The sequence below is a fragment of the Suricata suricatta genome, chromosome 5 (genome assembly GCF_006229205.1).
Source record: "Suricata suricatta isolate VVHF042 chromosome 5, meerkat_22Aug2017_6uvM2_HiC, whole genome shotgun sequence".
Classification (NCBI taxonomy): domain Eukaryota; kingdom Metazoa; phylum Chordata; class Mammalia; order Carnivora; family Herpestidae; genus Suricata; species Suricata suricatta.
This window is the reverse complement of record NC_043704.1, coordinates 15148062-15160580: the sequence shown is the minus strand read 5'-3', so window position 1 is coordinate 15160580 and position 12519 is coordinate 15148062. Positions and strand designations below refer to the sequence as shown.

At 44.5% G+C, this 12519-nt stretch overlaps 1 protein-coding gene across 1 annotated transcript in view; it reads right to left on the bottom strand.

Annotated features, from left to right (window-relative positions):
- TIAM1 (T cell lymphoma invasion and metastasis 1) overlaps positions 1–12519 on the bottom strand; it is a 199896-nt gene that overhangs the window by 26875 nt on the left and 160502 nt on the right. Inside the window, exons 16-18 of the mRNA XM_029938668.1 lie at positions 5988–6167; positions 4931–4999; positions 4529–4654 (exon numbers count right to left, since the gene is read on the bottom strand). Of these exons, the coding sequence (XP_029794528.1) occupies positions 4529–4654; positions 4931–4999; positions 5988–6167 (375 nt within the window). The remainder of the gene's footprint in view (positions 1–4528; positions 4655–4930; positions 5000–5987; positions 6168–12519) is intronic.

The following is a 12519-nucleotide window of genomic DNA, read 5'->3' as shown; positions in this document are numbered from 1 at the left end:
CCCCACATTGGGCTCCGTGCTGACAGCTCAGAGCCCAGAGCCTGCTTTGGATTCTGTGTCTCCCTCTCTCTCTGCCCCTCCTCCTCTCATGCTCTGTCTCTGTCTCTCTCTCTAAAAAATAAACAAATATTTGTTTCAAAATTAAAGAAAAAATAAAAATGAGGTTCCAAGAAAATAAAAGAAGTTTTGGGTTTCAATGTGCAATTTATCTAATGAGCAATACACAGCATTCAGATAGACGGTCTACTAACCACAAGAAGCTTATTTTGAACCACCCAGATAGGTAATTGGAGACCTACACTTGTTTCCTACGCCTTCTACTTTTCCTCCTTTCCTTTTCAAGCCCCACCCCCCCAACCTCACCACCCTGGCTGAGAGGGGCCCGGCGGGGACAGTCGGACTCTGCAGGTGTGGTTATCCTTGGAGACACACTCCATAATTCAACAAGAAAAGATGTGGAAGAGAAAGCTCTAAAACATAACCCTTCACATTAACTCTATCAAGTCATTTGTTCATTTAACGCATTGCTTACTTAGCACTTAACCATACAGGCAACCACAGATAAAACATTAAGGCCTTAAAAAAATGATCTCTGGGCGCAAAGTGTGCCCAAGTAGGAGGGGCTTATACACAGAGACTACATTTCCCCAAAGCTGCCCTTCTGTAGGACATCACGAGCCTCTCACTGCAGGACGGACCTTGCTAATTTCCAAGGGCACGTTTCATCGAGACTTGGTTGACCTCAGCACTAATGAATTTTTTTTCTAGTACTGCCTCAGAACGAGTGATCTATGCAATGCAGCCTGAATATGGGAACAAACTTTTAGGTTTCTGGCCAAATGTACAATCAGAATGTAGACAGAGCAGCAAGGGGTAAAAACCGACAGCGACACGAGTGGGAGCAGTGGCAGACAACCCAGAAGCCAGCTCAGAGGTGCTGGGGAGAAGCTCCAGGGTCATGAATATTCAATATGCATCAACCGTCTTACCTTCCTGGCAGAATGGAGATCTTCGGGTTATGCAACAAACCAGTAAAGTGAAGGTCAGGGAAGAAAGTCCCACTTGAATGGAATTTAGAACTGTCGCTGTTCAGAGACAGCTTAACTGAAGGAAGCCATGCAGCAGTCCCTTCTAGAATAACTCTGCTCCTAATGCAGCCACATTCATATCACAGCTCCGTTCCCCTACCTCTCCTCGAGTGATTCGCTGGACCTACACTCAAAGAACCGGACCCCCAGCAAGAGACTGGTAAGTGAATTTAATGAATGTTGGATGTTTTAGATGAAAACCAAGTGTTTTAGGCGCCCAGGGGGCTCAGTCAGTTAAATGTCCCCTTTCCGCTCAGGTCATGATCTCATAGTTCATGAGTTCGAGCCCCACATGGGAGTCTATGCTGACAGCTCAGAGCCTGTATCCTGCTTTGGATTCTGTGTCTCCCTCTCTTTCTCAGCTGCTCATACTCTGTGTCTCTCTCCTCTCAAAAATAAATAAACATTAAAAAAAAAATTTTAAACCAAGTGTTTTAAGGAATGTCTGTATCCATTTGATTTTTAGATCTTCATCAAAAAACGTTTTTAATTAACAAATTACTGGGCCTCATCATGAGTTCTAACTGTCCTATTTAATGTACTAATTTAGGAAATATATATTACCATTACAAACACACACAAATGAATTAAACTGTATTTTGGTTTTTTAAACATTTTTGCTTTTTTTTACTTATTTCATTTTGAGAGACAGAGAGACACAGCATGAGCAGGGGAGGGTCGCAGAGAGAAGGAGAAACAGAATCTGAAACAGGCTCCAGGCTCTGAGCTGTTAGCCCAGAGCCCGACGCAGGGCTCAAACCCATGAACTGCGAGATCATGACCTAAGCCAAAGCCAGATGCTTAACCGACTGAGCCACCTAGGCAACCCGAACCAAACTGTATTTTGAACGGACAGCAGAACCACCCTGAGGATAAAGAGGAGGGAAAATTGACTCATCCAAGCAGCATTTGAACACACACACAAATGAACTATATGTAGTAATTGGGATTAAAGGAGTATCATGCTTGCAACTCTTCAGTGGTTTGAGGAAAAAACCTATATTCCACAGACAGACAGATACATACACATATACAGCAAGGGAGAGAAAGAATAAAGCAAACGTGGTCAAATGTTTACATTTGGGAAATCTGGGTGAAGGAGATCCAGGAATTCTTCTGGACTATTCTTGCAAACAGTCACAAGTCATAGCCAAATACAAACACATAACTATACATAAAAACACATTTGGAGGCGCCTGGGTGGCTCAGTCAGTCGACTGCCTAACTCTTGGTTTCGGCTCAGGTCATGATCTCGCAGCTTTGTGGGTTTGAGCGCCGTGTCGGGTTCTGTGCTGATAGTGGAGAGCCTGCTTGGAAGTCTGTCTGTCTGTCTCTTTCTCTCTTTCAATCCTTCTCTGCCCCTCTCTGACTCACACTGTGTCTGTCTCTCTCAGAATAAACTTAAAACCATATTCATATACTAAGTATAGGAACATGTGTATGTATACTGAATAACTCCCTTTGCAAAGGATCACAGACACAAAAAAACACAAGGAAGAAAGGTCAGCTGAGTCCCTAAATGTGCATACTAAATTCGCTCAGCCAGATTTCGGCAAGCTCTGGAAGAGATCGAAGTGTATGCCCGCCCCCCCCCCCCAGAGACAACTGCACCTGAGTCCACCACATCAGCCAAATTCACAAAGTGGAAGAAGATAGAAGGGTAGTCAATTCAGCAAATAGCTCTAGAAAATTCACATTCACATGCAAAAAAGATGACTTTGATTCCTACGTCGATCACACCATAAAAAATTTAATTCAAAACAGATCGGAGACCAAAATGCATATGCCCAAATTACAAAGCTTCTGGAAGAAAACAGTAGAAAATCTTTATGACCCCAGGTTAGGCCAAAATTTCACAGACAGGACACCAAAAGTATGACCCAAGAAAGAAAAGATTCGAAAAATGATATGTCATCAAAATTTAAAATCTCTGACCTTTGAGAGACACTGTACGACAAGAAGAAAATATTTACAAATCCTGGTTCTGCTCAAGGACTTCTTTTCAAAATACACAAAGAACTCTCAAGACCCAAGAGGAAGAAAACCGGCAACCAAAAAAAATGAATGGACGAATGATTTGAAGAGATCCTTCCCCAAGAAGACTGTATTACAGGCAAATGAGCACATCAGAAGATGTGAACATCATGTCATAAGGGAAATGACAATGAAAGCCACAGCCGGATGCCACGACACACGTGTCAGGATGGCTACGATTATACAAAGGGACCATGACCTCCTGGTGAGGGTGAGGGGGAACGGCTGGTGACAAGGTACACGGGCTCAACCATGTGATCCAACCGCTCCACTCCTGGGTATTTAGCCGAAAGAAAGGAAAGCAGATATCCATACTAACCCTTGTACACAAATGTTCATGACAGCTTTACTTTTCACTGCCCTGAACTTGGCAACAACCCAAATGTTCAGGAGAGGGTAAAGGGTAACAAAGTCTATGACATCTGTTGAGGCGTGTGGTGAGCCACCACTGAGCAACGGCGAGGTTGGACTCTTGGTAGATTGATATACGCAGCAATCAGGATGGAATGTGATTATACTAAAGACAGGACGCCACATAAAAAAAGAGTATGTGTTGCATGATTCCACGTATATAAAATTGCAGAAGGCAAATTAATTGAACTAGTCTATAGTATCACAAAGAGCGTGTGGTGGCCTGTGGCTGATGGGAGGTAAGGGGCGGGAGACCGGAATCACACAAGAGCAGGAAACAAACATGCGGGGCTGATGATTATGGGTGTATACATATGGCGAGATTCATCAAACTGCACAATTTGAATATATGCAGCATATTCTATGTTCTTTAAAAGTGCATAAGGGTCACATGTAAGCCAACAGCACCGTGCACGAAGCAGTGAGCTCTGCCAAGTGGAGGTGCGGCATAGGAAATATCTGCGGCAAAGGGAACCTGGCCAGCGAGTGGGACAGAAGCTGTAAGCATTCTCACTCGGCTACTCGTCATAAATCCTCATTAAGACTCTAAGGACGCTGTGTGCTGGAAGACTGTGTTCCTCCTGGATAATGATAAGTATTTCCATTAAGCAAAGTTCTCCAGAACAGGATAAATTAATGTGTTTACTGGGAAACCAAGGGTGCTGGTCTAATTTGCCAATAACAAGTGTTAAAGGGCCCCACATAAGCAGAACGAAAGGTCAAGGTTGGTCTATCTTCCCCAGTGGATGCCAGTAGATGTACCAGTTTAATATAGGTTGATGACACTAGTGTCCCCTTAGCCAGACAAGGGTGCCTCCCTTCCGGAATGGACACCACTGGAGATCCAGTGAAGATTCAACACCATGAGCACGAGAACTTACCAGAAAGAGTACATGCCTCCTGTTAGGTGCTGTCAGGAGAGTCCACCTGACCTTCAGAAGAACCCACCCATGACATTGGGAGGCAGCTTGATGCCTTTGGAGCATGAGACTTACCTTAAATTGATCGACTCTCTCAAGCTTCTCCAAATCAGGTACCAGTCTTACTCCATCTTCCAGAGTTTTCAGAAATTCTACTTGAAACTCTACCATTTCGGTGAGATTTCCAAAGAGCACATCCAGCTGGAAAATGGAAAAAGAATGTGACCCATGCCATGTTTCATTAGTGCTCAGAAACTGTATCTGCTTCTGATTTCGAAGTTTTTGTATCAATACTTATCAGTTAAGATAATGAGCCCACCATGGGGGGAGGGGAGAGCAGGCAATCATTTGACATATTTATTACAATTAAGCGAATTCAAAATGCTTTTAGTAGTACTGCACGTGAGCCTCACTCCTTCCTCTTCAAGTTCAACTGCAATGTGACCCTCACGAGGTTAAGACATTTTCCCACCATACCTCATCTTGGGTGAGGAAAGTTTCCTTTTGAAGAGGTTTTAGGTATCTCTCCATGAGACAGTTTAAGTCCTAAGGGTTGAAAGGAAACCTCATTAGCACATCTAAAAGTATGTAAAGCATCTAAAGGAGAAAAAACAGATTATGTCCAAAACGCTAACATTATAGTCTGTAGGTCTTTAAATTCCCTTAAAGCAGGAGTGAGCCCAAATTTCCTGTAATATTTTAGACCACAAGTCACGTGACCCCTGTCACAACTGGGCAACTCCGCCGCTGTAACAGGAAAGTTGCTTCCTGTGATGGCAGCACAGACAACACATAAATGAATGTGTATGGCTGTGTTCCAATAAAACTTTATTTGTCAAAACACGCAGAGGGCTGGATTTAGCCTGAGGGCCATAATTTGCACACCTGGGAATTAAAGACTAAAATCAATCATTAAAAACAGATAACAGTATTGTGACATCTAACTAAATTATATCGTCATAGAAATATATAACTATTACAGTCATAGGAATATATCACAATGTACGTATTGCAATGTATGTACAATGCATGCATTATTATAGCTACACATTATATAGATATATACAGACATTATGAATTATATAGGGATAAATTACATAGTTACAGGGATGTAACTAATGTCCGAACCCAAGTGAGAATAAACACAAAACAGGTACCCTTCTGCCTAGACTCAAATTAGATACTGAAAATAATACCTTTACATTTTTCAAAAACTCAATTCAATTTTAGTATTAGCCCAATGACAGATTTAGAAAGGTCCGAACGCTCACTTGATATTCTCTGTCATCTCCTTTCTCAATCGATCACTTACAAATATCAACAAACTGCTCTAAGAATTGATGTGCTTCCTGAAGACACCGGAGACCTGAACATTCAGAAGAAAGGCCAGATTCCAAAGGGAAACCCAGATATGTCTCAGTACCACCACCGGGTTTGTTGTTACTCAAACACGGGTATAGACCCACAGAGCCCCCTCCCTCAAAGTGACGGAAGGCAGGCCCGCTGGAAGGCAGGGCGGGAGAACGGGACATACTTTCACGTAGGTGCGCTCCGTCTCCAGGAGCTCACAGATGACCTTGCGCAGCTTGTCGGCGTCCGTGAGCTGCCTCATGGTGGCCAGCTGGGGCCCGGTGGGGTCCTGAGGCGACGGGCTCGGGTCACAGAGGTTCATCTCATGCAGACTGCGGCAAAACGCGGCCACCTGTTCTGTGCTCTGCACAGCACAGTTTAAAAGGCAAGGCAGATGAAGTTACCCTTGCTACAGAGAACTGTCTGACATCCGTTCCACCTGAAGATGTCCTTCATGTTAATAAACTACTACAGGTGAATTACATCTCTCCTTCCCCGCACCGCTCCGCACACAGGAGAGCTCTCTGAATGCTCAAGACAACCCTAACAATAATTGCTAGCACATTCTGAGTGCTCACCACATGCCAGGCACTTGTCTGATGGATAGAATCCTCCCAAAGGGTGAGAAAGGACTATGCCAATGAAAACAGCTGAGACAAAGGTGGCCCAGAGAGGTTAAGTAAGCTCATGTGAGACTGCACAGCTCCAGAGTGGCAGAGCTGGGGTTTGAACCAGGTAGTGTGGATCAAAGTCTGTGTTCATGACTGCTCCGCAAGAAGCAGACAAATAAGGAGACGGAGATACAGAAAACTTAAACGCATTTCACCCAAAATACAAGGCTGATGATCACACCCCCAAGTAAGTAGACAATACTTGTTTTGCAGTGTGGAAAGATGATTTTATGAGCCAAGATTCTTTCTGGCTCTGTTAAAAACTGGTCCTAAGGCAACCTTCTAGATAACAGATATCATATATCTTAAGAAAAAAAATCTGTCTCTACAGCCTCTCCAAACAGAAAGAGACTTCCTCCGTGGAAATAAAGGCTTCTGGGCCCCGAATAAGGCTTCAGTAGGGAAGTCTAGCCTCCACCTAGTCTCTGTCCAGGATGATGTGGGTAGAAGTTTAGGGCTCTAGGATTCTAAAATTCCAATTTCCCATGTTATGCAAGACAGTTCTCCAAAGCAGGGGTGGCAGACGTGCTGCCGAAAATCCCTGGGACTAGTCTTGGCCACCTGGGCCGCGTAGTGGACTCACTTGGGGAGCTCGCCCGGCTCACCCTCCAGATCAGTTCAGTCACGGTCTCCAGGATGGGTGAGCCAGTGTATATTCTAAAGCCCCTGATGGAATTACTCCAGACACTACTTCATAGCACAAAATCTAGCTTATTAGTATTTGTCCAAATGTACCACTCTACAAACGTTTGCTGGATATCTCCTCGAAGGTTAGCTGTCCACTCCCCCTCCTCTCCCTGGCTTCCATTGTCTAATTCATCCCTCGGCACACAGTATTCCCAATAAACACGTGTGCAAATAAAGAGTGACTTCTATCACCCACATACCTGGGAAGAACATCTTCCCCAAAACAACAGTTGCTGCCCAGAGCTGAAAGTCAAGGCCAACACTTTGCGCAGGGCAGAGGAGCTAAAACGAAGGGTATTCCACAGTGGCAAGCCCTTAAAGGCAGAGGAAGGCAGCCAACATTAACAGGCTTTTCCTCATTAGCATAACCACAAAGGGAAGGGAGCCTAGAATAAAGGCAGTACAAGGAACTCAGAACATAACAAGGATGCGTTAACAACAATGGCATGATAAGCCAAGAGTGGAGCCAAGTCCACATAATCATTCTTTCAATTCTCTTACAATGACCACAGCTTATTACTAGCACTAACCCTAGTCTTACATGCCGGAAGGTGTTAGTCAGGGGCACTGTTCAATGTTCTCCAGGGATTCAGAGTGCCAGACATTGTATATTCCCACATAGAATCCTCCCTTCAGTGACTGACCAAAACAAACAGAAAAAAACCCTCACCAAAATGGGCTCAACTGTACGTGAATTATATCTCATCAAAGCTGTTAAAAAAGTATTTAATCGAAGCTCGTTTCTGTAGAAATCAAGGAAACAGTTTTATTTAGACATGTTAGTGTTTTACTAACTTGTCACTCTGAAACATCCACTTAAATATGGCTTTGTCTTAAGAATGACACCAGAACAAAAGGCCCGTTGTAACAAATATGTTCACACATCTTTTAAATGGTCCAGGGATAACTATAGTCATTGTCTTATAATATAGACATGAGACAGGGGAGGGGAGGCATGGGGAAGCCTCACTAAAACTAAAATCCTGTGGGCAATGAGAAAAGCTGACAAGTCATTGCCTGACCCTGCAACTTTCCCCACCTGTCTTTTATCATTTAGATTTAGGGTCCTACAAAGGAAACCAACACAACAAACGTATAACTGGCATCTTCCCCCTTACAAAGCTTTTCTAAATGGCCTGGCAATAACCACAGCTGTCTGTCATCTCCCTGCAGATTAACATCAAAGCTACTCCTCATGATCAATAAATCCGTCCCCTCGTTCCCACCAGAGACACAGTACACCTTTCTGCACTTTTATCATTTAGACAGGTTGCCATGTGGTAGCCAACATCCTCCTATGGTATACCATGGGTGCCCCACACTTTCAGGAGGGGCCAAAGTTACAACCCGGGAACTCTGACATCTATCAAAGGCAGAAGATTCCAGAAGATGCTTCCCTTTGTGCTCCCAATTCTCACGACACTGACTGTTGCCATTCTCCCCTATGTCTGCATATAATAATGGACGGTGTGGGAAGGAGTTTCTAGGTTTTCATTCCCGCTGTTTCACGACATTCTGAGGTTTCCATTTTTAAGAGTGTAAGGAGAGCTTCTGACTTTCCCTGTGTGAAGTTCACTACTTCTGAGGTCTGGTATCCTTATTTTAAGTGGGTCCAAGGAGAGAGCTAAGGTTAGTGGGCTGTGGGCTAGGGCTATGGTGCTCTAAACCTAGCCATGTCCTACCTAACCTCACTCCCAAACTCCCAGCCTACTCTTCTTTCTCCCCCTCTGAGCCAAGTTCTGGATTATATTAGGAAAAACCTTTCAAATCTCAGGGACACCCCCAAATTCTTAAGTCCTCTTTTGAGTTCAAAGCCTTAGGCATTCCTTATTAGACACCATCGTCAGCTTAGGGCAGATTTGGCTAGGTGATCTCTAACACAGAGAAGGAGGTTAGAGCAGTTTCAACACAGGTAACCCTGCTCTCTGACTCAAGCTATAAACTCTCATGAGGAATATGATGTAATCTCCACATGGACGATGTCTGTTACTGTCGATTCCATGTTATTTAAATAAGGAGGGAAAAAAACCCAGAATTCCAAGTTACAATGCATACTGGCAAAGCACGTTTTTACAAGGCACTTAATGAAACTTTTGCTTGGAAACACTTCACCTAAATGATGTCATCAAGTTTGAGAATTTTGTTTTACTAAAATATGACCCAGAAAGCATCCTTAGAAGGAAGTATGAAAGCCAGGTATTTTCTAGAAGCATGCAGAGATTTTGTATCTTGTGGCCCAACTTTTAAGTTCCCCTGACCCTATGTTGTGGCCAGAACTTTTTTTTTTTAAACATCAAGGTCCATTAGGACCTTCCCGGGGTAGCTTAGCCATGATGTAGGATGAACAAGGAGTACAGGGCTCCCCCCGCCCCCAACCTTCCCTCTGTCACGGAGCATCCCATGGTCTCCTCACTAATCTACACCAAGCTACACAGCCAGAGATGCCCAGAGAGTTCTAGAGATGCCCAGAGAGGTGGCCTTCTCAGGAGGGTCTCAACACACTCCTGCAAGCTAAGTGTCCTAGAACCAGGACAAGGAGAGAGGGGCACTCAGGAGGAGGGGACAGTGAGGTTTCTGCAATGGGAGAAGCACAGACCTCTCCTGGCTCAAGGACTGCAATCGGTCACCCTGGAAACAGAAAAGCACTTTCAGGCATTTCAGAGCTGCTGGTTAGAGACTGACTGTTCAAGGTAGCAAAGCCAGTCCACGGCCGGGGCTCAAAATTATCCAACCACCACGCAGAAGAGAGTACACAATTGCAGGAGGAAATGGGCCACTTTACTGGGGCCAGCATGAAGCTCTATGTTTATAATATCGCTTTCTTCCTGTGGAAGATGAAAAGAAAGTACAAAAAGAAAGGGGAGGCTTTTAAGTACACACTATTGACTCAAGCTACCCAGCTGTTTAAGCCCTTCCTGTTATGCAATCACCAAGGGCAATTTCTATCTCTAGAGGAGTTCAGAGTTCTAAAACTGTCCTTAAAGTGTGACCGATTTAACACATCCCACAGATTTAAAAGGGGCCCGAGTGGCCTAAAATCTTAAAACCTTCACTTAAGCTCTTTTGGAGACAAACACCAAAGAAAGGTTCTCTGTAATTTCAGACACCACTATATACAATGGCAATCCCCATAGTTTTCCATCACCTTCTCTGCCCCCTTTTGAACAAACTTTGAAGTGACATCCAGGAAGGACGAGGTCTTAGCTGGGTAAATCCGGGGTACGCACCGCCAACGTTCAAGCTGCATTACATGACACAAAGATCGAACGGCGGGCGGACTCCAATGTTAACATGAAACTATTTTTAAAAGTTGAATGTGATTTGGTTAAATTATTCCTTGTCATTCACCCACCAGACTGTCTTACCAGGGACTTGACACTTAGTACGGGAACAGACACGTACAGTAGGAGTCAGTGGACGTCGGATCACTAACACATTCCCTGAGCCAATGCGCTCTAACCATCTCCTTCCCGAGCAAGCAGAGATAAAGTAAAAAAACATTTAAAAGGTTATAGCAGGCAAAGTGAACATCCCCCTTCCAGAAATGCACGCTGACCAGGCTGAGGTGGGGCTAGGGGAGATTTACCATACATGTAATACAAACACACTCAAAATCTCAACAGCCAAAAGAAAGGGGGAAAATGCAAATGGCACTTTGTTTTAAAAATACACACTGCATCTTTATGCCATTTAGGAAGGGAAAAATATACATATATATAAATGTGAAGATTCAAGGCAAACTCGCCTTCACAACAACTAGGGACGCCCACCCCCACACTAAACTACATATTCCTTATCGACAAGGGGACCTGGAGGGCAAAAAGATCGAATATGGGAAAACGGGGCTGAAAAGCGATTCAGTTGAAAAGTCGTAACAGAAGAGAACAGAAGCAAGATTAGCAAGGCAGAATGCAAACGTGCTCACCAGATGAAGCGTCCGATACACAGAGTCACCGGACTTGAAACTGTTCTCGATCCTGGGCTTGCGCTTTATTTTCCACAGTGCAGACATCATCAGGAATATATTCTCATGGTGATTCTACCACCTGACATGCTCCGCACAGACACAGAAGTTTCTTAAAATACCCCCGAGAACACCGACCGCCTTCCAGTTCCCAAGGGAGCATCCTCTCGCACAGACAGCCCAAGCGGGCTCGCCCCTGACACCTACTGTCGCATCTCCACACCGCAAGGAGGGGCGGCAGGATGCCCCCTCCCCGGAGCAGCACCCCTCTTCCCGTGGGTGGCCTCTGGAATGGGGTCAAAGGCTACCGCGTGGACAAGAATTCATGCTTTGATTTCACCTGGCTAACTACCACAAGTTCCAGAAACAAAGAATCACAAGAGAGCAGAACACAAAGCAGAAAAGAGCCTGCCCAGGATGGGAGCAGTTGTCTTCTGTCTCTGCGGTCAAGATCAGCTGATTGGCCAGCGTCACGCAGCGCATGGGGGTACTCAACCCGGCCACCCCAACAACTTGGAAGACACCCCTCTCGCTGAGTCGGGAGCAGCCACTAAAAACACAAATAGATAAATAAAGAAAAACAAACTATTTCTTGAACAGTTTATGTTTTCCGTTTTCCGCTAATGCTTTGTTACTAAAGCAGACATTTCCGAGACAATCCCAATGTGGATTAGAAAGAAGAAGAAGAAAAAAGAAGGCTTTCAGAATGGAAATGTTCTGAAAATTATTCTAATACATTTGCTAAATGGAAAACAAAATCACAGCTGCCAGGGGGCCTGGGATGCATAAGGAAGCAGCCAGGAGCTCATTAGCATTCATTTCCAGAGACAAGAGTTTTCAGATTAGAAGCAGAGAAACCAGTGGCCAGTGGAGGAGGCCCCCCTGCCCCCCGCCCCCCGTGGAGGTTATCACCTGCCGTCACCAGAGGAAGGAGGCGGCTCACAAAGAGGCCAGACCGCCACCCTGCGGTGGGGGAGCCCCGCCCCCACCCCAGTACCTCCAATGCCCCGCAGGCTCGAAATTATCTACTTGCTTAACCCCAAAAGGCCACAAGAAGCGCAAAGTGCTATTTAAAGAACAAAAAAAATTAAAAAAACACATGAACACTCAAACCTGCATTCTCTTATATTCTGCCCAATATTTCATAAAGCAATTCATTTAGGAAGAACGGGAAAAATATTAAGCAAACAAATCAACAGCCTTCATACTCTCAGCAGGAATAAAGAAAAAAGGATTGCTTGTTTCATTTCTTGATTTCTTGCTTTTTGCGTTCTACACCCAGCCTGGTGCATTTGAAGCAAGGCTAAACCATCCTTCCATGTTCAGGGCAGTTTACAACTTAAAAATTAATGTTTGGTTTATCCTCATGAAAAATTACTGATCTTGGAGACGTG